The sequence below is a fragment of the Buteo buteo genome, chromosome 21 (genome assembly GCF_964188355.1).
Source record: "Buteo buteo chromosome 21, bButBut1.hap1.1, whole genome shotgun sequence".
Taxonomy (NCBI): Eukaryota; Metazoa; Chordata; class Aves; order Accipitriformes; family Accipitridae; genus Buteo; species Buteo buteo.
Genome location: NC_134191.1, coordinates 15322111 through 15347401, shown reverse-complemented (window position 1 = coordinate 15347401; position 25291 = coordinate 15322111). Strand labels below are relative to the sequence as shown.

At 34.1% G+C, this 25291-nt stretch overlaps 1 protein-coding gene across 1 annotated transcript in view; it reads right to left on the bottom strand.

The window, feature by feature from the left end:
• Nucleotides 1-901: 901 nt before the first annotated feature.
• Nucleotides 902-25291, bottom strand: part of DNAH12 (dynein axonemal heavy chain 12) — a 74475-nt gene continuing 50085 nt past the window's right edge. Inside the window, exons 49-74 of the mRNA XM_075053481.1 lie at nucleotides 23978-24154; nucleotides 23008-23139; nucleotides 22472-22561; nucleotides 20800-20940; nucleotides 20423-20664; nucleotides 19935-20082; nucleotides 18927-19072; nucleotides 17276-17490; nucleotides 16104-16296; nucleotides 15044-15236; nucleotides 13948-14120; nucleotides 13303-13443; nucleotides 12188-12346; nucleotides 11016-11160; nucleotides 10039-10189; nucleotides 9456-9709; nucleotides 8748-8888; nucleotides 7786-7923; nucleotides 6638-6871; nucleotides 6027-6212; nucleotides 5448-5551; nucleotides 4139-4343; nucleotides 3806-3943; nucleotides 3247-3338; nucleotides 2923-2990; nucleotides 902-1799 (exon numbers count right to left, since the gene is read on the bottom strand). Coding sequence (XP_074909582.1) covers nucleotides 1609-1799; nucleotides 2923-2990; nucleotides 3247-3338; nucleotides 3806-3943; nucleotides 4139-4343; nucleotides 5448-5551; nucleotides 6027-6212; nucleotides 6638-6871; nucleotides 7786-7923; nucleotides 8748-8888; nucleotides 9456-9709; nucleotides 10039-10189; nucleotides 11016-11160; nucleotides 12188-12346; nucleotides 13303-13443; nucleotides 13948-14120; nucleotides 15044-15236; nucleotides 16104-16296; nucleotides 17276-17490; nucleotides 18927-19072; nucleotides 19935-20082; nucleotides 20423-20664; nucleotides 20800-20940; nucleotides 22472-22561; nucleotides 23008-23139; nucleotides 23978-24154 — 4197 coding nt within the window. The 3' untranslated portion in view covers nucleotides 902-1608. The remainder of the gene's footprint in view (nucleotides 1800-2922; nucleotides 2991-3246; nucleotides 3339-3805; nucleotides 3944-4138; nucleotides 4344-5447; nucleotides 5552-6026; nucleotides 6213-6637; nucleotides 6872-7785; nucleotides 7924-8747; nucleotides 8889-9455; nucleotides 9710-10038; nucleotides 10190-11015; nucleotides 11161-12187; nucleotides 12347-13302; nucleotides 13444-13947; nucleotides 14121-15043; nucleotides 15237-16103; nucleotides 16297-17275; nucleotides 17491-18926; nucleotides 19073-19934; nucleotides 20083-20422; nucleotides 20665-20799; nucleotides 20941-22471; nucleotides 22562-23007; nucleotides 23140-23977; nucleotides 24155-25291) is intronic.

Genomic DNA, 25291 nt, shown 5'->3' with positions numbered 1-25291 from the left:
TGAGTATATAAACATTTTAAATCTAGACTATTTCTTTTTTGTAAAAAGACTACTTATTTTTCATATGAATTGAGAAAATATACTGGTTTTCCTCACCTTCTGAAAGAGGGAAGACCTCACACTTTGAAGAAGTGATTATTAAGTTGAAAGTGATATTTTCAGGATTGAAAATGATCTCAGTGGAGCCTATGTCCATTAATAGCTCACTATAAATACCCGATCATAAGATACTCTGGGACTTTCTCCATGTTTCTTTCATACAGGTTAGTTATGTTTAATAATCTGACCTGACAAATGGTGTCAGGAAAAGAAGGAATTAAAAATCCAGTTTCTTTGTAAAAATACTCATTAAAATTTCTTGAACGAGAATTTGAGAACTCTAAGTAGTAGCTATTACATTATGGACAGAAAATTCTTTAGTGCTTTCCTAAGAGAGTAAACTGAAGATACTGTTAGGAGCTTACTTAAAAGAGTAAAACAGTGTAAAAAGAAAAAATAAAAAACAATAAAAGTAAACATAACAAAGCAAATAAAATCAAGTACGAATGCTATGAAAAATTACTATGTGTTTCTGATTGCTTAATCACAATTCTTATAAATAGAAAAGCAAACAAAAGATAAATATATAGTCTTTAAACGGAAAAGCACAGTTTCAGAAAGACAGACCTATGCCGGAAACTTATGCTGGTTTAATACACAATAAGCACAGACACAAAGGACATAGATGCCTAGTTATAATAGTGATTGTAGGATGGAGTGAGACTTTCATCTGCTTAGTTTACTCCTACCGTATTTTACAGAGGGATCCTTACAAAGAAATTATGATGGCTGTGGCTGAATGCAAGGTGGAAATAGTTCTCTGCTAGAGGAGATCTAGGAAGAATGAGTAAATTAATTTTATTTTTTTTTTTAAAGGAAACAAAAGTGCAGAATTAGTGAAGGAACTGAAACTGGACTGCCTCTCTGGAGCAATAGGGAAACAGATAACATTTTATGGCAGGTGGTCATAAGGCAGGTTTTATCATTTATTCTTCACAGAAACTATTTGGAAAAAAAAACTTACAAAAATCAGAATATCCGAATTAAATCCTGAATGGATGAAATTGCTGAGGAATGAAGGCATCAGAAGTACCTACTATAGACAGTTAAACAATTTCTCAAACTGCAGTCTTCACTGTTGCTATGACAGAACATAGGCTATATAGAAATCCAGATTGAAATCCCAAAACTTACTACCTACTAGCTTTCCACTCATATAAAATTCAGCACTCTTAATGCTTCAAGTTCATTACCTGTAATGTTTCTCTCAGAAAGTGCAGACTATTTTCATTTTCCATTAAGATATATGTTGTGGTATTCAAGTAATGCATAAAATTGATGTTTACCCATCAATAATATTACCAAAGGCTAAAATCCTAGCTGTATCTTCTATAGATTGTAAAGATGCTAATAATAATACATACTTATTTAAGACAAAATATTGAGGATCAGAAAATATTTTAGTAACAAAAAAGTCCAGATGTTTCTTTTACACAGGATGTTCTACTTCCTTTATAGGCCAACGACAAGAATGGGATCTTGTGAAGTCTGAATCTGAACTGTCCAAAGTTAGTCATCCAGCTGGCAGAGCAACGCAACACCTCGCTTGATCCAGTGTTGGACTGGTTTATCCGTGTTAAGCATCAGAGCAATGACGAAGTTAGTAGAATGTCCAGTAGTAGATAAGACTCCTTTACGCTCACTTGTCTTGTAGAGTGGGCAAACATACGCATTAGATTTCTTGATGTCCGATTTTGCAGCTTCAAAAAAAACCCAAAATAATATACTACATTCAGCAGATCTATTGATAGAAACATAATCTACATACAAATATTAAGCATTCACAGTAACATCCTTAAAGCTAAGTAAAAATGCAAAATTGTTTTGTAACATAATAAAATTATCTGGCTTTTTTGTGTGTTTTCTTTAGTAGTTTGTTTTGTTTTTAAACCCAACTAATTTAACTACAATTTGTTTTCAGGACCGGATGCCTTTCTGTGATTCTACCAGCTTTGTAATCATTCAAAGACACATTAAAATCTGAACAGTTACTTATTTAAAGCATAGTTTATACACAAGCTTTTAACAGCTCCACAAGAATTCTGGTCCAGCAGTCACAGAACCTAACTGCAATTCAATCACCTGAGATCCCAAGGACACAACTCAGCAGGAACTCTTTGTATGCCTAGACTGCTTACACGTAACTTGTGCAAAGTCTAAAGTCATGCATATCTGAACAGATTCATCCAACCTTAAGAGAAAGCACAGGCAGAAAAAGTGGAAACTTTGTAAGACTGCCTATTAGCTAATAACATGTAAGTTGCAGCAGTTGCAGTAGAAAGTCCTGCTGAAGTGAATAAACAAAACCAGGGATTTACTGCTCCTAATCAAAGAAAAGAAGAGTTATGGAAAATATCTTACTAGTATGACAGACAACTAGCATAGCAGCTAAAAATAACCTGAGCAAACCTTGCTAAATCACATGAGGTAAAACACAGAGTCTCTGTAAGTCAATTAAAAGTTCTCCTCAACTTGAGTAGAGCCAGGAATTCAAGCACCATGTGCTTTCCTACACAAATTAATTTTTGGTTGAAAAATTAGATTGGGCAGCACCTAAACATACTTATAAAAAAATTCATTTAGCTAGTCCTTTCATCTAATTCATAATTATAAACATCTGTGGGGAAAGGGACAGGCCTATTGCTCAGATGAGATGAAGCTAGTAGGACCAGTTTTTAATGTAAAAGTCATAGGTCAGATGCACTTGACTTCTGTGCACATTTGGGTAACTTTGGTGAAGGTAGGAGCATCGATCTGTAAAAAAGGAATTCACTGTTGCAACTTCTTGTTGAATAGCTCACACTTCAGAGAAATTATACTCACTTGGCTTTATCCAAATGATTGGCATCATATCAAAGAGCAATTTGGGATACTGCTCAGCTAACATTCCCCTGGTGAGAGAAAGCAACAAAGTAATTATTTGTGGCTTGGTGTTAACTGAAGAGGGGTTTGGTGTGTGGTTTTTTGGTTATTACTTGCTTGGGGTTTTTTGGTTTTTTCCTTCTCCATTTTCTGTGCATGAAAGAGTATTTCATTTGGTGTGTTATTTCAACAATATGAAAAGTATCACTTAAAATTTTTAAACAAATCTTGTTTAAGCACCTAGGAAAGCTTTCCAGAACCCAAGTAAAACACTTTGATACTGACTTGGTCCTGTCCCAGCGAGCTCCATCTAAAAATAATCCGTGGATATAAACACCATCTTCTGGTGCAGTATCAGCAGTATCCTGAGGAATAACCTATGGGAAATAAGTGTTCCATGTTATTAAACGTTCACAGCTGTTTGCTTTTTGAGGTATTATGCTAATAGCCACTTTTCAGAAGATCAATCCAAACTGAGAATAATATAGTAATACCTTCCTTTCAGTACCACTTTTATACAAAACTATAAAGACAGCAGATTTCTGTGGGTTTTTTTAATTACCTTTATTGTAGGTTAGAAAATAAGGCTTTAATCACACAAACATGTTACTCTATAGGCTATTTTCTTGAGTGGAGGTCCAGGTCCAATGAGAAAACTACTTTCAATATAACTCTTTTACGGATGTTATTTAACATGCCTACCTTACCAAAGAATTAAATGTATGTCTTCAAATTGCAGCGAGTTAGCTGCAAAATGAACCTTCCAGTCAGAATTTACTTACTACATCTCACTGCAAAATCAGGACTCAGATTAACAAAAGATGCATTTATAATTTCTCCCTACCTGAAATTCATATCCCAGAAGGTCAATAGGGATCCTGTGCTTCCTAGCATAGTTTTGCATAGCTCCAGTTAAGAAAGCTTGAGTAAAATAGAATCCTGACAGCCAAAAAACTGTGGGCTTCCCTAATTCATACCAATCCTGGAAAGTGAAAAATGACACATTCAATAATCGGAAAGAGACAAATCCCATATTGTTTGACCATTTTCTACATAACTGTACTCAGAAAATCTAAGCGAAATCTATCACTCCTTTCCCAATGCTCCTTTAACGTAAATTACAAATTATATGAAGATGTAGATTAAATAGTTGGTAGTACTGCCTCTTGTACATTACCTGTAAAAATTTCAGCCTTTCTAGAAAATCTAGAATATAGCTCCCTAGTGGTTTTAGACTTGGGTATGAACATTTCGCCCAATTCTCAGGAACTTTTCCAATAAGTAGACTGCCACACAGAGCCTCCAGTTCAGCATCCATAACAACCAGTCCTTTAATGGCTTTCTTCAGGTTAATTAGAGTAACACGAATAGTTTGGATTAAACTAGAATTTAAAAATAAAACAAAATTTTCACACATTTTGCATGATCTGTAAAACACAACATCCTCCATGGATTATGAAACCATCTACTGAACTTGTATAGCTGCTATGTAACTGCGTAATTAGCCACATCTGTAAAGTCATGGATTTGTGCATTTGTGACAATTCATTTAAGACTAGAAACAGTTTAATAAATTATTTTGTTATATCTGATAATACTCTGTATTTGTTGGTAAGAGAATAAATTTGGAACTCCAAATGTATACACCGTATACTAGATGAAGGAAAAAGGTTTAGATTACAAAAGAAGAGGTGGGTAGGGTCTGCAACAAAGGAAAACTGGGAGACTGAAGGCCAGAGAGCATTATTGAAAGTTTAGGAGAAAATGAAGTGGGAGATATGAAGAGACAAATAGAAGAGGGGGGAAGAAAGAATGGAGGAGCAGGTGAAGATAAGAAAGAAAATTAGGAAACAAAGTCAAAAGAGAGGCTGGGGACCCAAAGAGAAAAATAAAAGTTATTATAAGTTTGTAGTGCTTGGAGAATAATTGTGAAAATAAGGTATAAGAAGAAAGGCATCAGGGAATGGGAAAAAACGGAATAATTTAAAACAGAAGCATATGAGACAAGAAATAAGCAGAAATATTTCCAACTATCAAGGAAAATGTTTCTTAAACTATAACTGTGCGTGTATTATAGTTTCTAACCCCTTTACCCTACAGGTCATAAATACGAAGAAAATAAAATATAATTGAAGATAAAGATGGTGAAAGAGAAAGTGAAGTTAAAAAAACCTCCAAACATAAAAATATTGTTCACATTCTCTTTTCCAAGTGCCTCCTCAGACTCCCTTCTTCTGTCATGTATTTTCCTCTTTCAGTTCATTTTGCCACTAGATCATTTTTCCTGACATCTATCCTACATTCTGACTTTCCACAAGGAGTAATGGTGCTTGGACTGCAGATATCACTGCAGACAATTAGAAGGGAACAAATAAATCAATAAAATATTTCACACAACATAGGGTTTACAGTGTATGATTTGCAGGAAAACTTTTTCTGCAAATGGGAAGATTTTGGTTACATTAAATAAAATATAACACTCTTACTTGTTAAATCTTTCCATTTCTTGCACCAACACAGTGTTCATACTTTCTTCATATCTCACAGGATATTTACTTAGGCAACCTTCAATGTCAAAATCATTTGGTAGCTGTAAATGACAACATATTTGGAAATCATGCCATATATCATTATGCATCAGTATTATATTAAAAGCATGCAGATGTAAAAAACTGCAGGGTAATAGATACCATTAAACTTTCTGATGAGTATCTTATCAATACAGTATTTAGCAGTTCAATCTAAACAAAAATTATGGGTTTTTTAAAGTGATATTTATCTTTTAAAAGCCACCTAGAATTTTTCATACCATGAAAAGTTATGAATAGATTTCAATTTTATTAATTTTAATCTTGTTCACGTGAATAAATCACTGCTCTTCCAAAGTTTACTCTGCTTTCTCTCTCTGTCTCCCATCTCCTATCTATTTATTACTTTCATGTTGCATTAAATCCCTCCCAGGAGGTTCTTCCTCCAACACGAAATCAATTTGACACTGAAGATTCTAGTTAAAGAATTTCTGCTTTGTAAAAAGATAAATTGTAATCACTGGTGTAATACAATACCTTGCTGAGAATATCATCTGCAATTTCATAAAGAGTGCTGTCACCACCTCCAGAAGTTCCCTGAGTGCCTCCTCCTTGTGTTAAAAGCAGAGATCCAAAGAGGATCTTAGTTTGCTGAAGATCTTTTGAAATATCCACATTTTCATGCAAACCAAATACCTCTGGATGCTGACTAAAGGGAAGACTCTAAGACAAAATAAACAACAAACATCTGCATGAGATAAAGCAGCAGGCTTGGAATTAGATCCAAGTCTTCTTTAAGAAGCAGAGTGAAAAACTACCACTGACTTTAATTGAAGGTGGATAAGGACCTTAATGGTAGGTTTTTGCAGACAGTATTATTGGTGATAGAGCCATCACCTCACTTACAGAAAGCCATTCCATTCCAAGGAATTCTTGATTATCTATGCTAGGCCCTCCTGTTTACCTACTGACTCCCTCTGAGAAACGTTCTAGATCATGGCAAGGATCATACATGGAAGTTAGGCAAGAAGCCAAGCACACAGTTTAATGTGCTGCAAAACTACCTTTTCAACACAGAGAAGCCTTTAAGGATTGTTTTTTAGTGCATCATCATTTTAACAGTTCAAAATCTTGTTGCTACTTTTTACCTTAATAAACTCAATGTAGTCCTCATATGTGCCTTTTGGTGGAGCATAATAGTTGCCACTGGGAGAAAAAGTGTAACGAGGATTCTCAATTATATCTGGATTGTAGAAGTCATCCAGCATTGTCAGCAGTAAACGTCTGTCCCAGTCATCTGTCACTCGACCTCCATAGTTGCACTCACCAGTTAGGTAAGACACAGCTTCAAAAGGAACATGGCTATATTCATTTATGAATAACTGAAACAGAAGACATGAGTAATTCTAGAGACAAAATATCTGCAGAACAAGTGTGACCTACAGACTAAAGGGTTGGAAGCTATAGTGCATGCAAAACCGCAGTTTATGGAGTTTTCACCCTAAGTGTTGGAAATTCGAATTCTGAAATCCTTTTTCAGGTAAAATTTCTGTTTAAAATAAAGAGGAGTTAGTAGTAAAAGCCTCTTCTGAATATCCAAATTAGTAAGTAATTCAAGTAATTCTCGAATTATTTTTAAGTGGATAGTTTTTCCAGTCTAAACTTTCTAGATGGACACTTTTCTGTGTCATAAATATGCATTTCATGTAATTTTTCTTCCAGTTTTCAGAACCCTCTGTTCTCTTTCCTTAACTTCTTGATAACTTTTCCAACTGTTCAGCCTCAGCTTCTGCAATTCACAGGTTTAGCTCTACTGACTTTTCTACACAGGGTCTGGAGAAGACTCAAGGTCAAGCAGTGTTCAGAATTTCATTTTAGGGAAGGAGAACAGTCTGAGGCTCTATTTAACTAACAGTCTATATGTAGAAAAAAATAATTCCTCCTCCTAACCACAAAAACCACCATAATAGGTGACTGTCACTGACATGTTGTTACTTAAAACACAGTGAAGTCTTATATATGACAATTTTAACTCTTGTTATACTCATATATACTCACTATATTCCATACATCTATATGAATCTAAATCTTACAAAGGACAATTTTAAATTTTATTTCATTTGTAATTTTGAAAGTATTTATAATATGATTGACATTCTTTGCCTTTGTAGCTGAACTGAAGCCATGAAAATCTAGGAACATTTGATGTAGCATAAGCGTATTGCTCCTTTTTGACTATCAGCTTGTTCCTATGCTTCACAAGATCTGAATTAAAGGTAGCAATATAATATTTTACCTGCAGCTGTCTGATACTGATTCGCAAGTCTGATTCATTAAATCCATAGGGTATATTCCAACCAAGAGGCCCAAATTTTCTTCTCTCCTGAACAAGAGCATGGAAAAAACAAACTCCAAAGAGCAGTTTCTCCCACACCTTTGAGAAAAACAAAACAACAAAGTATTATTTACTAGCCTATATGCTCATGCCAGTCTGTAACTTACATAGAAAACACACCATTTGATTAACACACTCTATCTAAAGTACAAATACAGGCAACTATTAAGTATGCTGTGGTTATTTGACTTGGGAACACTTACACAAATAGCTGCCACATATGCAACCACATTTAGCTAGTTCCTCAAGTACCATTACACAAGATTCTTTTCTTCTTCCATGTAAAGGGCAGCTGACTTTGTAAGAATTCAAATAGCACCAGATACTTACTTTTAAGGCTCATTAGACAAACACAAAACACAGATGCATTGTTTAATATAAGTCCTTAGATGCACCCACTTATACCTATGTATATTGATTACCACATTCATATCTCTGAGTAATCCCACTGGTTTTTTCACTTCCTTCATAGGTAATAATTAGCTAAGTGGTTTATCACTTACTAGTAAGACGTATGGGCACTGCAGTACTGGTCCCTGGTAGCAAGAAAAGACCTTTTCAGTGCTTACCATCTCAATAATGATAGGTATGCCCTACTAACTAATGCTCAGAGTTTAAGTACACTGTGTAATATGTGTGTGTAGTAGGTATGTAATTTAAAAAAGCTTAAGAAACCATTTTAAATATTGCCACATGAAATTACCTGACAGTAATTCTTAACTAATCATCTTTATCATTGCAAAACCTAAACTCACAACCACAGTAAAAATTTTAGCTTATAATATTCACTGGACAGAAATCAGTGTATCTGTGGAAAAGAAAAAAAAAGAAAGAATAAAACTGTCAAGAGATAGGTACATTACCAGCTCCTTTTCTGGGCATCCAGAGAAGAATGTGGGATCAGAAATAGGATCAGAAAGAAATGACTGCAGTAGGTTTAACCGGAGACCAGTAGGAGGTTCATTTGTCATCTTCACTCCATTCTGCAGAATGTTTACTGGAAACTAGAAATAAAAAATAGCAAAACTCCATTCAGAAAGTGTGGAATAGATGCTATATTGTTATAACAATATATTATTACTCTGTGTTTGTTATATAAACAATTATCTGTAAGAAATTACATTTTAAACATTAAGAGCTTTTAGAAAAAATTCTCAAAGGCATCAAGAAAGTAAGACCTTGCTGTAAACAACAAACCTATATTTTAAAATGTTTTCTTGGTATTCAAAACCTTATAAATAAAATGCAAAATTAATTTTTTTAATTTATGTGAAACAAAACCTCGGTGACGGCATAAAAACTTATTATAAATGCTGGCAAAATGCAGTTCCATTCACTAGTACACAAAATATTACACATCACAATATCAAAATATTACAAAGGAAGCTTGGTATTACTATGTTTATTATTATTTTTTAAATGTACTTTCTTAATTAAATTATCTCTTCAACAGCCTCATGGTATTTCAGAAAAGTTCTGTATCATCAGCTCGTTCAGGCATATGAATATTTCCAAAAAATGTCATCAACTTTTCCTTTCCCCAAATACAGAATATTTGGCAATGCATGTACCTTTGGTGAAGGGTAACTAGTAAGCCAAAGTCTGAAGACTGGATGACATTTTTCACTGTTAAACTCTTCACATATTTTCTCCAGCATTGGCATCCAGGAGACAGCTAAATGACAATTTTGTAAACAAACCCAGGTTCCTTCTTCCATTCCTTTTTGAATCATCTTTGTAGCTATAGGTCCTTGTCCTTGTCCTAATGAGATGGACTGAAACTTATTTCCAGCCATCTCTCTGTCATTTGCAAATTTCAGGAGGCCTTGAACAGAAAGCATAAGATTTTAGCATTTCTTCATTAAAAAAAAGTTATGTCAGGAAAAAAAAATATTTAAAATTTTTTATTACTATTGTGTTAAAAGGTACATCTAATAAGATGGTACAGCTTTGATATAGAGTGTAAAATTTATTCAGTTTAAAATACCATTCCCATTTTTAGGGAGCACAGAATTTTACCATTGTGACATGAGGCACACAAATCTACTTGCACTAAGTGCAAAACAATCCTCATTGTGTATTGAAGGGGAAATTCAGGTCCCTAATCTGAAAAGCTGTACTACGCTTTTGCTTTCTCTTTCTGTGTATACTTACTAGACATGGGATCTGCTCCTGGAGATAGCACAAATAGTAAAGGGATTGTAGAATTTGAATCTAAGTAACTTTTTGTTAGATCAAAAGGTGGTGGCTCTACAAATTTCTTCCCCAGTCTATCAGTTACAAATGTTGTTATAGCTGGACCAATCTGGTAAAAAAGTAAATAAAACCATTAACATAAATTAAACATAACTGGATACTTGACAGCATCTTTTATGTACCATATATTAGTTAAATTCCTGAGCCTACAGACACCTCTCTGCTTTGCACAGATTTAAGATTAGTCTTGCAGAACGCTTCAGGAGCAAAGATTTCACCTCTTGTTGTCAACCCCCCTTTTTTTTTTTCCTTACAAGAGGAAAAATAATGCTTTTAGAAAATAACATACCTCATATAACCAATATTAAATTACAGTAAGACTTTAATTAAGGTTTTACCTGATGTGGAGGACCACCACATTCCCCCTTAGTAAATATTAATGTTATTATTTCTAATTCATTCTAAGGAGTAACCGCAATACATACTTTAAATCCTAACATTGATTGTTCCTAAAGTACATCCAATACAATTTGCTAAGTGCACCAAAGGTAGAATGTGTTAAAAATTCACCTTGGCTGTTCAAATAAACACATTTGATCTCTCTTTGCCTTGGAACCCTTTGTATGAAAGCACATGGTACTGGATACTCTGTATTTTTTCAGGCTAATATATCCTGCTCTCAAGTATATAACAGACTAAACATGAACAAGCACTTGAAGAAAACTAGAACAATGAGTATACTCTGAAAGATGCATTAAATCAAGTCAGACAAAAGATGTCAGCTGATGCTTGTGGTGTTTGTATTGCTCAATTGAAAAATAAGAATAGCATTTATTTTCTTAATAAAGCAACAGATTAGTTATTTTAACAACCAGTGCAAACTATGCTACAAGACACGGAACAGTCTACAAACACTTGATAACAGATCACGTTACCTTGTCTGGTCTTAAGCACCGAAGAATTATCATCTTTTGTAATTCATTTAATGTATTACTCAATTGTTCTGGCAACGGAAAGCTTTGTGGCTCTTTGCTGTCATAAATTTTATGCCATTCGCCTATATTTTCAGAGATGTGACTCCTAGAGAAAAAAAGCGCTTACAATTACTGTAAATACCTGGAGTCTGTTTTTTGATGTTTATCAGAAACCAATTACATTGTATTGTCATACAAGCCACTCCACATCTACATCAGCAAATAATCCTACAGTTGAGCTTCTCCATGCTGAAGAGAGAAAAATCTTTTCCCACCATGCTATTGCAGACGTACAAGACTCCACCTGAAAGGTTCCAAGTTGACAATAAATTCTTCCTATTCCTCCAGCCAGCACTGCTTGGACCTTCAAAGGTCTGGGTGAATTTTCTGCCTTTCATATTTCATGAAAACTCCACTCTTTAACTGAAGAAAATGACCAGGAAATTCAACCAGGGAAAAAAATTTTATTTTTTTTTTTCACACAACATGCAGAGTATGTCCTCTGCAATGGGACCACTCCCAGACTGTTTAAAGACTGGATCATCATCCAAATTGCTACTAAAACTTCAAAGGGGAAAAAACACAAAACAGCCCCAAACAATTTCTTCTAAGAGAGCAGTGTTTCTGCAATCGGATCCAAATCCTCCAAATATTTGGGCTCTGTCAGCTATTTATATACAAGACTTGTACAGCCATGCTGGCTCCAGAATTTAGGGTTAAATTCTATTTAAATCCAGGGTGAAATTGTCCTGATTTCAAGAGATTAGATTTTACCAGAAAAATTCTTCGCCTGGCACTGCAGTGGAATTTTGCTACATATACTTCCTTTGGCCTCCACTGACCCCTTGAAACACTGTTTCTCTACCATGGAGACATTCCAAAAGAAAAGGTTCTTTAGGGAATGCCTCAAATAATTTAGAAAAATAGTTTAATTAAATAATATTACAATTAGCCAACTGACTGTTTGACTTATTTAAGTGAAGCAAACCTAATGATGAAAAAAGGGGCTGGTTTTACCATATTGGTATTCTGGCACTGGTTTGGAAAACATACAGGAAACACTTCTTTTAGCATGTTACATATGCTTTGGTCAAAAACAATTAAGGCTAATTCACATCAACATTTTACTATACCTCAGTCCTTTCAAAGCTGGGATTTCACTTGCACGGCATAATTCATCCCAGCTCTTATCTGGTAGCCAAGATGGATCTGGATTCTTATACTTATTCTTGAGACCCACACCCCCAGTTAGTAAGAACATAAACTCTTGATGTTCTAGTTCATTTTTAGCCCTATATTTAAAAAAAGATAGATAATATTCAGTTACTGAAATACAATTTTACATAATATAAAGAGTTGTTTAAAATTAATTACACTTCACTGCCATTTAGTAATACTTCTACTGCAGTAGCAGCTGAAATCAGATTTCAGTATTCTATATAGTTACAAAACTGTACAGTAAAAATGACTGATTAAGACTATAGTAAGGGTTTCAAGGGGTAAATGGTATATATCTGCTTATTTGTTTTTAAAAGTGCAATTATTCCTGATTTTTAAAGGCTTTATAGAAAATAATGGGTTCTGGGAATAGAGTAGCTTTACAAAATGGCCCAGGAAGAATGGTCCATATACAGACATGTACACATTGCAATTAAATAAGTATGCACATGATGGTTGTGATCGTGCAATTTTGAATTTATCTTTCCTTTCACAATGTAGTCACACAAAATCACAAAAAAAACCAGGAAGACTAAGCTGAAAAGCCTGTGGAAGAGGGAAGACTGCAAGCGAGACCTCATGATGTATGCAAAAGGATATAAGAGAAAGAAGAGAGAGAATTAAAAACAAAGACAAAAGCTTGCTGGGATGGCACATTACTGTCAGATTTCTTTCTAAAACGTTTTCTTAAATAACAGCAATTGTTCCTGACATAGGATGCTATGTAGCACTACCCGGGTCCTTTAAAGGGAGTCAAAGATGTATCGTTGACAAAACCATTGATTTTAATAAGCATAGGAACATTTCTTATGTAAAATGTCCAAAGCCTATACATAGTGATGCATGTACTCACATACTCCATCACTTGTAAATATTATCAGTATTAGAAAACCCCAAATATTCATGATATTACTCCAAAGGCTATATTATCAATATGCACGAGAACATGTTATCTCAGCAATACCTTTTTCCACTATAAGAAAATCATTAGTTTCTGTTATTAAAAGAGACTTCACGAAAATGGGCTTACATGAGAAGATTACAACATAGCAAAAACGAGAAGAGCAGCTTGTCCTTTTCAAACAGTGAACGACACACATTGCAATACAAATTGTATGTAAAGTGGTCATTTAGATATCGAAGTCGCTTCTCCAAAATTTTGGATTTGTTACTAAAAAGAAAAGAAGTGAGAAACTGAGACTTCAAATTGAATAACTTAGGCAAATCAGTTAAGAAATCTAAATCTATTTAGGGTTGCAGAGGAATTATATTAGGCCCACATGCTCCACAATGGTCTTAGATGCCCATTTCAACCAAGTTTCAATTATACTCAATGTTTTACAGCTCTTTTAAAAGTCCCAAGCAAAATAATGATCTGAAATCAATTTGCCAGTTAGGTGGTGCACTCATAGTGTTCGTAATGGAGCCTAGTTCAGAATCAGACTTCACCCTTTCTGTAAGTCACATTCTTAAAAATACTTAAATAAAGCACATGCTTACAGTTCATTGTTTGCTCAAACAGTAATTAAAAAGAGCATTTACTTCATTAACAAATCACATTTTGTTTCAAAAACCTGCATTTAACAAGGCATAAGAGGTACATGGTTTCAAAATGGAGGGAACTGTTTATAAGAAGAGAAGGAAAACACTTTACACCAGAAAAGACTGTATTTACCTATCATGAATAGAGTTGATGAAGAGGTTAACAAACCAACTAAGGGAGTACTGGTACATGGGATCAATGTTTGCCAAGTCCGCAATACTAAAGAACAGCACTGATGAATGCTTTGCAATAGGTCGATAACCTTCTCGAGATTCGGCTATTTTAAGTTCTGTTTTCTCTGCAATCTAAATATGAATAGTAGTTGATAAAGAAAAGCTTTCAATATTCTCTTTTGTACAAAAATATTACTACTTAATAACATTATTAAAATACTTCCATACAGCACTTTATAATGCCAGAGTAAGACAACTTTTATGTTCCAAAATGCAAAGTCACAGTAAGTGATAACTACACTAGGTAAAATGAGTACTTGCCCTTAACGTAGTACTGCCTGATCTATTTACATATACTACAGGATGCAATAGACAAAACAAAGGACAAAGGAGGCACAATAGTTTCAATGCATCATTTAGCACCAAAAGTATCAATCTTTATCTCTGCAATATTCAAAACAATACTTTGAATATAAAGAAGTTTTTCAAAATTTGACCATCAGACATATTCTGAGATTCCATTTGATAGGCATTAACAAAGAGGAGGAAGGCCAACAGCAGCTTGAAGGAAACGCTAGTATTGGATTTCTGTTAAGTCTATAGTAATTAAAAAAAAAAAAAAATTTATTCTCTTACCAATGTTATTTAGCTCTCATTGAGTTCAGCTGGTATTTTTTGCATTAAGTATAACAAAAGAATCTGTGTTTGCATACCTACGTTGGTCACCCAGATTATTAATGTCTCCTTGAATATTTTTGTTGTTTTAAAAAATTAGTTTCTTCTTTTATCTTAATGTTACCTTAACTTCAAAATTTGTTACTTCTCACCCAGTCCTTATAGACAGACACATATTATTTAAATATTTTTAATTGGAGACTTAATAAACCACCAGTGAAGATGTGAGAAGGGATCCAATTTTATTTCTCTTCACATTTCACAAGCACAGAATTTCCTCCTTACACTTTGCATCTAATTTGCATTCCTTCTGCTAGCTGCAACTTTTAACATTTAATTTCTACGTACTGTTAACAAAAACACATATACACACTCCTCACCTGCTGTTTTTTTGTGATCTCATTAGCCATTATTTTAGCAGAATCCAAGACCTCAATAGCAGTCTCGTCTTCCAGAATGTTCCCTTCAGATGAATGTAACGTTTCTAAAATTTTCTTCTCAATTTCTTTTAGATGCTTTTTATTGGCTGCAGATTGAAGGATGAGAGCATTTCTTTCCTCTTCTAATTCTGGTCTAATGAAAAAAACAAATACCATAAAAACAGTCAATGTTCATCTCCCACTGACTGTAAAGAAAGCCCATGAAGATGACTCCCTCTTCGTACAATAATATTTGTGAATGCTCTCTTCAGTTTAAATAGGTTGTTACTGTTCAGCATGTGTTTATAATTCTGAGTATTGATTTCATAGCATAACTTCAGTTCAGTATTTGGAAATGATGGTCTAAACTTTAACATCATAGCATTTTGCACATGTCAGTACATCCTAGTTTTCCTTTATTGTATCTCTTCTGCCTGAAAAAACTCCATGTGATATGTGGAGTAAATTTACTGCTGGAAATGCTTTTTTAGCAAACAGAATTTAGCCTAATTGCATAGCCATTTCTGTACAACCTACAAACTACTTCTCTGTATCTCTGTGAGGGTTCAGATAAGACCCATAATCAGTTTCAGAGGTACTGTGCATTTATTTCATATGAAATTAAAACTAAATCCTCATAATTCTACATCCTTGTCTGGAAGCTCAGTCAAATTGCAAAAACCACAATAATGACTTAAACTTCAAATAATATTTACATAGTTTTCTAACATGAAAGGAATATTTCAGGAGAAAACTGCCATGAAAAAACAATGATTTTACATCTGCTATTTTAATTAACTTGTGGACACTTAACCCACAGTAAACAAGACAATCTGTTTCCCTAACAAACTTTTTAGATATGACAACTAGAAAAACAACTTTTTTTTTTTTTTAAAGCTGTTACTAAGCAACATTTACACCATGTAACATTCATTTTGCTTTCCAATAAATTAATCTCTCATTTCCTTGGAATTACACCATAAAAACTTTAAATGGCTATTTGCCATAAAGAGAGACTTACCTCTCTTTTGCTACGACAATACCTAGCAATTGGTCTTCAAGTCCCTCTGGTGTTATCATAAAATTGAGTAAAGAAACTTTCGTAGCAAGTTCAGGCATATAATGTGGATTTCTCAGTTTTGTGGTAATAAAAAACTTGAAATCACTGGAATACTCAATAATGGTCTCACCAAGCCTGATATACTCCATGCCTCCTAAAGTTGCGATAAGTAATGTTAAGAAAACCGTTATCTTCTTCAATTACTTACAGAAAAAAAAATACTTTTGTGATTAAATAAAAGCAAATTTCTTGTCAATGACAAATTTCCTGAGAAGGAACAATCAGTCAATCAATCAATAAATAAATCTATCTGATACTCTGAAAAATTCTCACAGACTTCAGTGAGGTCACATTTTACTCTTAGCAGATGAAATCCAGTCAATCCAGTTACTACCATACTTTCAATGTGCATATACAATACTGGAGATGGCAACAGAGCACCATGGAATTATTCTTAAATATGATATTCTTACAGACTATTCTTTCCTTGAATTACCTGTCTGAAATAGGAAACTCTAAAAAAAAAACAAAAAAACAAAACCAAAGGGATAAAAAGTGTTTGAGCTTCTCTCTCTCTCTCTTTTTTTTTAAAGTATTATTGTGAAAACCAGGAAAGGTAAACTATGTAAGAAGGAAGGAAAACATATTTGTGCTATTCTGCAAATTTTCTCCTTATCCAGGAGGAAAACAAAGAAAAGTTTTAAAACCAAATTCATAGCTACTTAGCAAGTTCCAGAGAAACACAGGAAAATTGTGCCTTAAGCAACATGTCTTGACAACTTTTCTTGATTTGTGCAAAATTTAGTGAATATTAGTATTAGACTAAAACATATGAGAATGAACAACCAAAACATAATTTAATTGAGAATCTTCCCTTTGCAAAGTCAAGTGTCTTCATTTAGTCTCCTATAGTGACATGGTGAAGGTTTTCACATAGAACTACTATCATGTGATACATGAATGATATTTATTAAAAAATAAAATAAAACTTCAGGCCATTGTGAAGTTACCTTCCTCTTACCACAGGCAGTAGTAAACCAGAGAGTAATAAGAAAAACATCAGACAGTACCATAGACTACAAGATGAACATTAATGTAATCTACTTCAGGGTTCAAATTTAATTTTTGTGTACCTTGTTTAAAAGTCTGTTTAAGTAGAACAGGTTCAAGTGATGGGTCTAGTTCTTCTCCAACATTTTCTAGCAGAAGTGGAGTTCCAAACTGAATGCAGTTCTCCAGGGTTCTCATATAATCTGTGTCACTGACCTTGATAACACTCAGTCGGTTTTCCTTCTCAAAATTCTTGATCCATTTATTTGCTTGACCTTGAGGATCAATCATTAATGGCCTAGAACATACAAGACACAGTTTTCTCAGTGCTTGCAGGAGTTTTTTAAAAATTTAAACTATTAAAAAATGTTCCTGTGTCAGGCTGTCAAGGAAAAAATGATACAATTTTGATTCTGTTATTTTAACAGATCGGTGAGAAATGGAGGTATAGATGTTTTATCATAATTTGAAAAGTAATACCAAAAATAGTTTTAAAAGTTGCAAAAAATGTTCATAACATTTTTTATAAAAGACACCAGAATGCAGAATTCTTGGAAAATCTTGTTCTGCCTCTCCCCTGGAATTCTCAGTATTTAGAATATATTTAGTTTTACAAATTTTGAGTTCTTTCTCATACATTTTTTCACTTAAAAAAAAAGTCAACTATTAGTTGCAATTTAAATCTGATATGTTGGTATATCACCTAGTATAAGGCTGGAAATATAAGTGGGGCAGGGAAAGGTGACAATATTTTAATTTTGTTCGACACATTTGAACCCCTTTGTACTTGCTAATTTCATCTATATGTACGTATTTTAATGTGAGGCATGAATGATATCAAACACCTCCTCTAACTGAACCCTCGAAGAATTAAGCAACATTCTAAAAATGGAATTACACACTATAAGCTGAATATAATCTGAATCTATCACAAAGACTAATTCTTAAGAGAACACAGATCACAAGAACATCACTAGAAAGTTTTATAATCTTGTACTTCTACTGAGTGCAGATTATTTGCAGACAGCTATCAGAAGTTTTCATATAATAGATACTATCCTTGAAATAAAATTTCAGTTGGAATTAAAAAAAAAAAAGTTGTTAAAGGTCCTAAAATAATACTTTATATAGATGAGAGTTTCACACACAATAAATATCTATAAAGCATTAAAATGTCATCTGATAGCCTTATAACCATAAGAACCTGAAGTGGACTGTGATATATCTGGACCCTGCAATTTACATAACCTGAGTCTTATCATTAAACATGTAAAGCATGAGGATTTATGTGTAGTTCTAAAACCAATTCTTATAAATGCTTTGCTAGCTAGTAATAGGACAACAAGGTACAATATTAGAAAAAAACAGAGGGGGGAAAGGAGGGGGGAAAGGAGGGGGGAAAGGAGGGGGGAAAGGAGGGGGGAAAGGAGGGGGGAAAGGAGGGGGGAAAGGAGGGGGGAAAGGAGGGGGGAAAGGAGGGGGGAAAGGAGGGAAAAAAAACTTTATCCAAGAGCACTGCATCTCCTGAGAGGAAAGCTTTCAAGGAACTACATACACAAATCTCTAAAGTGTTACACATCTTAAATTTCACAGGAGCTGGATATAAAGGTTCCACTCTTGATTTCAATCACATTGTCTAAACAGAAACTACACTGTCTCTAGACATAGTATGCTTTTTTAAAAAAAAAGTGAAAGCTTGTTTGGATTTGAAAATTAAACCTTTTCGTCACCTACCAACGTCTTGAATTGTCAACAATGACCCCATTGTCTACAGAAAATATGTCCGTTGGCAAACCAGCAATATTCCAGGCTCTTATTTTTATTGGGTCACCAAGAGTCTTACTTAAAGAGAAATTCTCAGAACAAGGGATATTTTTCTCCTGCGAAAAAAAAAAAAAGAAAAGAAAACCCTGTTTAACTTTATTCCATGTTTCTTTACATCTTTTATTAAATGCCACTTAAATCCAAAGTGACTATGTGCAATTCCTTAAGAGTTTGAAATAGGTCAAGTATAAGAAAAATTCTGGGAAAAATAACATCATAGTTTCAACAGCTAACTATATTTCCCCACTGAGTATTTACTCTCTCTCCAAATTTTGCAGGACTTGTCTAGTTTTTTGTACATTCTAAATGTGGGGATTTTGTTACATAAAGTTATGACAATGCATTACCTTAAGAAACTCACACACAGTTGGAAATCCTCTAATGACTATATCTTCCAATAACTCAATACAGTAATCCAATGCTGATTCGTTACTGTTGAATGTCACAGCCACAATCAGTGACTTCAAGTCACTTGATTTATGAATTATGGTGTTAGTATAGGTATGTTGGAACTGTCCCTTTGCAAACAGCATAAACGACCATTTAATTAACATATAAATATGTGCCAGTGTAAGTTATTATAGAAGGTTTTTTACATTATACATAACTGCATTTTAAAGTTAATTCTTTAATTTAAAGGCAAAAAGAGAAAATTCTGAGATTTTATTTAAGTAATAATCAAGCCTTACAAAGTCAATGATGTGCTCTTGTTTCTGATATGGTACTTTAACTCTAGAGTAAAATAACTGATTTAATTAAATTCAAATTTACAGAATATTGGATCAGCAGAATTTATCCCATTGATCTTAATGAGTTTTACTAGGCTAATATTAAATAAACGGCAAGCTATTTTTGAGGCCTTTCGCAGTAGTGTGAAAAAAAGCAAACAGTCATTTAAATCTAAGATAACCTTCTAACCTTGCACAGTTTGCTCCAGTCTTTGGTACATTCTTGTCGAAATCCAGCAGTAAAAGCTCCAAGATACGCTATCACACCAGCTGATATCAGAACATCTCCTGTCAAATTATCATATGTGTCTTGAAGATCATTTGCAGCATTATTCCATCTATAATAAGCAGAAAATACAGAAAAAAATGGTGCTGAAACCTCCACATTAATGATTGACAATAAAAATCAACCTTTTTTGTTGTTATCTTAACTTCAGGTGGAGAATAAGGACACTGTGTTTACATATTTTCTTATTTTGAAGACTTTCTCTACAATTCTTCAATGTTGCTGCCCATATTTTTACATTACAAACAATTAGGAATCTTTCAAGGGCCCAGACTGTTACAGTCTTCAGCAGTACAGCCCTGAGAGGTACAGCATTAAAGGCTCAGAGAACTGATGTTCAAATTCAGTTTCAACAATGGCTGTTACATCTGACATTTGAATGTTAACCTGACCTTGATTTCTCTCCACCAAGGCCTCCAATCAACTTCTCTGCTCGTTCTAGTTTTTTAGCACACAGATCAACCTGCAATTCTAAACGAGCTTTTTCTTCAGTTTTCTCAGTGAAGGTTCGTTCCAAAGCAGCCAAACGATTTTCAACTGCTGCAAGTTCTTCTCTCTTCTGATTCAAGAGTGTCAGTGTCTCTGCTAAGGACTGCTGTGCCTCTCTTAAACGATCTTTCTTGGGTGCAACCACCTATTCAATTACAACCAATACACAAATGCTTAAAGCACATTTTTGTAACTTCATTATTTAATACAATGCTTAGGGTGAATATACCAAGCTAAGGAAAGATTTCATAGCACTGAGGGACTAAGATCAAAAACGCACCTTTGCAACCCTGTCATACACCTCCATTGCCATAATCCATTTACATAAACCCTCTGCTGCTGAGGAAGCTTTAGCCACCTTTTGTGGATCAAACTCAGGATTAGTCAAGTACTCAGCCCGAATCTTCTGCATGACAGCTGCCTGGATAACAAAAACATTACAGCTCATCAAAGTCTTGTGGCTGACACTTTAAAATTACACTGATTGCCATTTCTCTACACAATGAAATAGGAAAGAACTACTCAGTGTTAATTGTAGTAGAAACCACTGCTCATTTGTTTCTTTTGATTTTTCCTATCACACTTTCTGGTCTTTTCTTGTTTTCATCCTAATCCTGTCCTATGCCTTTGGTATGTCTTCCATGTGGCAGCTACCTAAGTGCTAAGAGCATTACAGTCACATAGAAGCCTTAATTTACACTGTCTCTTGTGCAAAAGATGCTGATTTCATTATTTGCTGTCTTTTCTCATGACACAGCTGTTAGGGATCATTATAAAAACGTGTTTCTACTAATCTAAGACAACATCTAAATGAATTACATTGCTTGTGCCTACTTTGGGAGACTATTTTTATAAAGGGCTTTTTTTTTTATAAAGGACTATTTTTATATTCAATTTCCACTGAATTTGGCAAACAGTAAGAATCACACTCTCAGACAGTAAGGTCTTCGAGGGAGATGGTCATATTTTAAATAAAGTTATATAGCTAGCACATTTCTACGTTTACTCTATATTCTTCTAGTATACTTAACAAAACATTACGCATTTTGTCAACGTTCATTCAATCAAAATACAACTAGAAACAGCCATTAAGAAAAGCATGAATGTGGGCAGTTATTTAAAAATAGAAAGACGTGTATAATGCCAGAGTAATTGATTTAGAAAAACTAGTACAAAATAAGGCATAGAAAGGTTGGACAGGGATCACATGTTCCCTGGTTCCACAAAAAACCCAAACCAAACCCCAAAACAGAATACATGAAATGAGGTTAAAAGGACCCAGGTTCAGAAGAAACAGAAGGAGATACCTCTTCATACCACTAAAAGTAGACTTCTGGGATGCTTTGTAAAAAGATCTTGTAGATACAGAAAGTTTACATGGGCTTAAGCAGACTAGAGAAATTACAGAAGAGAGATCCACTGACAGCTACTAAACACACAGAAACTACATCCAGCTTTGGAAGCCCTTCACTTAAACTGCTGGAGGCTGGAAGAATATTTGGAGAAATTATCATATATGCTGTTCCTACTCTTTCCAGGACACCTGCTTATGGCCATTTTTGGACACAGGATAATGGAGAGGACAGACTATTTACTCTGATACAGGTTTTTTTACGTGTTATTTTTACCTATAAATTGCAAAGTTAGAAACATTTGTGCACAGAATGACATTTCATTCCAATAGAAGACAGGCTGTCTTCCAAAAGAAATTCTAAAACCTTCTGAAATGCCATTTGGAATGCTCACTGTGAGGAATTTTGACTCGCTTTCCATGATCATACTCATCCTATAGGGATACCCTATCATATTGTAAAGATCCTTGGTCATAACAGAAGTTGACTAACTTGCGACAAATGGGGCCTCTGATATAGTATTTTCTAATTTTATTTTTTTTCCCTGCAAGAAAGTGTCTACATGGTAAAAATCACTGAAAAATTACACAGAAGTCTTACTGGAATATTGTCCTTGTCATACTCTTTCAAATCCTTTAAGAAATTCATGTCACCAAGCAGTTTCTTGCTTGGAGTCCAGTAATCCAAAATCTACAAAATACAATAGGAAATATCTTTTCAAGCTTTCAAACAAACACACAAACAAAAAATGACAAATCTCTTTTAACTAAAACTCATGTATATTTAATACTGATGACCTTGTATCTCCCTGAGATGTCAATAAAGGAGAAAGTCTATCAGATCAAACATTTCCCCCAAACCATGCCCAAATCCCAAAACTGAAGAGTGTCTCAGAGAAGAGTTATGTATTATCTATTATCTAGATATAGAGTCAAGCAAATTAAATGTGTTGTCTTTGCACATTACAAAACTTTAAAAATTTGGAGTTCTGGAAGTTTTCAGTACAATAATGGATGGAGGCTGTAAGTACTTGCCTACTTTAGTGGACCTTGGGTGATCTTGTTTACTGAAAAGTGCTCTGTGTTGAGCAGAACATGAATTACACTTTTATTTGAAACTATTGTCTGCCATTTTACCTTGCCTCCAGTCCCTGAAGGATCTGCAATTTTCTCAGGTTTTACGTCTTTCATGACACAGACAGCAGCCATGACAAGTTTGACACCAGATGGAGGATTTTTCATTGATTTGACAATTGATATATCAGAAGGCTTAAATAAAAATCACATTTAAAAAAATTATGACATATGTTATGCTTTTCTCACCACTAAGATAAATGAACTAACAGAAAAAAGGGGGAATTATAACACCATTATCAATGAACATAGAGGGGACTTTTCGATGGGATGATACAGTGTTAGCAAGACAATTAACAATATCCATCAATGTATCCTATGCAGGGGAAATAAAAATGAAATAAATGCTAGTAACTGTAAACTAATGATTAATTAAAATTATGGTTTAAAAAGTCCAGGTATTTTTTTTATTTATTTTTTTTAATTTTATTTTAAAAGTCCATGTATTTTTTGATACACTTCCATAAATGTCAGCTAAGACATCTCATATACCTCATAACTCCTACTAAACTCCCTCCTACTATACTAAATTCCTGCAGGACTTTCCCAACAATTCTGCTTTCAGATCATGTGTAAGTCATGACAAGGACAAAACCTTTAAACCAAAGATCGAGATAATTCTTAGCTATAAACAAATGCCATGTTACACACTGGCAGTCAACATTAACTTTGCTCAAAGAGGAAATTCAGCTGATACCACTGCTGGTAACTTCAGGTTTTGGTTACTTTTACCACAAGTGGGCTTCCTTGCAAATAAACAATTTTTTTAAATGCCCCCCTCCCATTGGTATTCTGAGTACACGAAGAAGAAATATTTTGAACAATGACTGTACAGGTCCTGTCCTTCGCCAAAACCAAGGAAATTTAACACTTTTCAAATTCTTTTCATCTTAGTGCATTCTTTCCCAAATAAATGGAAGGGTTTAATCATGTTAAATAACTCTTTCAAATGCTGAAGTTTAGATGAGCTTGCCTTCAAAGTGTCAAGAGCATCAAGTGCGGCCTCCAGGGCTGGGATTGCTTCTGCCAGGTCGCTCTCACATTCATTTTTCAATGTCTGAGCTTCTTCAGCTTTTTCTGTAGCAATTTCTTCATCTACTTTTACAGTTTTTCTTTTTTGTTCTACTTCTGCAGATTCTATTTCTATAGTCTAAAAAAAACCACATGGGTGAGCTTCCTACTAAGCAGTGAATGATCAAATAAACTGAAATTACCCAGTATAGCACTTATGGAATAGTCTAAAATATAAAGAAAAATTTGAACTATTTCAATATTTTCATATATTTTCAAATTATATTAAGGGAATAATTTGTTTCTTAGCATAATGCAAAATCATCATGGAGCTTTAACAGCAGGTAAACTGCATGAAATCAGATTACTGTCAATAAAAGCTATTTAAAGTATGTTTGAAGTTCAGGAGACAAACTCAATGTTTGTGCATCAGGCTACAATTAAAAAATTACTAGCTTTTATAGTGAGTTTTCATAGCTTCATAGACTATAACATTGACTACTCAGAGTTATTTTCTTTTCAGTGATGAGTCAAGACTTCATACAAGTACTCCCTTTTCAGTTCCACATAAGTCACATCTAGTTTTCTTATATGTTTGTAACAGTAGGTAGAAGAGAGATCACTGTATCTAAAAACACTTACAAAGCAGAAGTGCATAAAAACGTCAATCAAATCTTGGTTTTTTGTGATGTGACAGTAACATACTAGGTAAGTGTATTTTTGCAAGCCAGAATTTTCAAAAACACGCAAGAGATTGGTTCCTACATCCCACTGAATTTCTATTAAGTGAATCCTTTTAGAAATCAAGTGTGTAATCCCTGTGTATGCAAAGACAGACTGTGCAAAACTGTTCTTATTTATTTTGTATGCTGAAGAACTATATGTGGGTTTTGCAATGTTTGTGAATGATTTTGGGAAATCCAGCCTAACCACTATTAGCATGAAAGTTCCTCTAACATCCTTCAGCGTGGAGCTTAGGCAAGGACTGTACATCCAGAGTCTGTACCTTACATAAAGAACACAATTTTCTTCCAGTTCTAAGGATATAAGCAAAAATAGTGACAAGTTTCACAATACTGCAAACCCCAGTAAACAAGAAGTGAGCTCAAAAACCTGAATTCAACTCTTATTTTCTGAAAGTCACATATCAGCAACCTTATACAGGCATAGTCTTTAGAACCTGACTACAATCGGCTGAGATACTGAAGTTGAAGTACATTGTATGTTTAAGATTCCTCATTCAAAGCTAATAATTACAAAGGTGAAATTACGGATC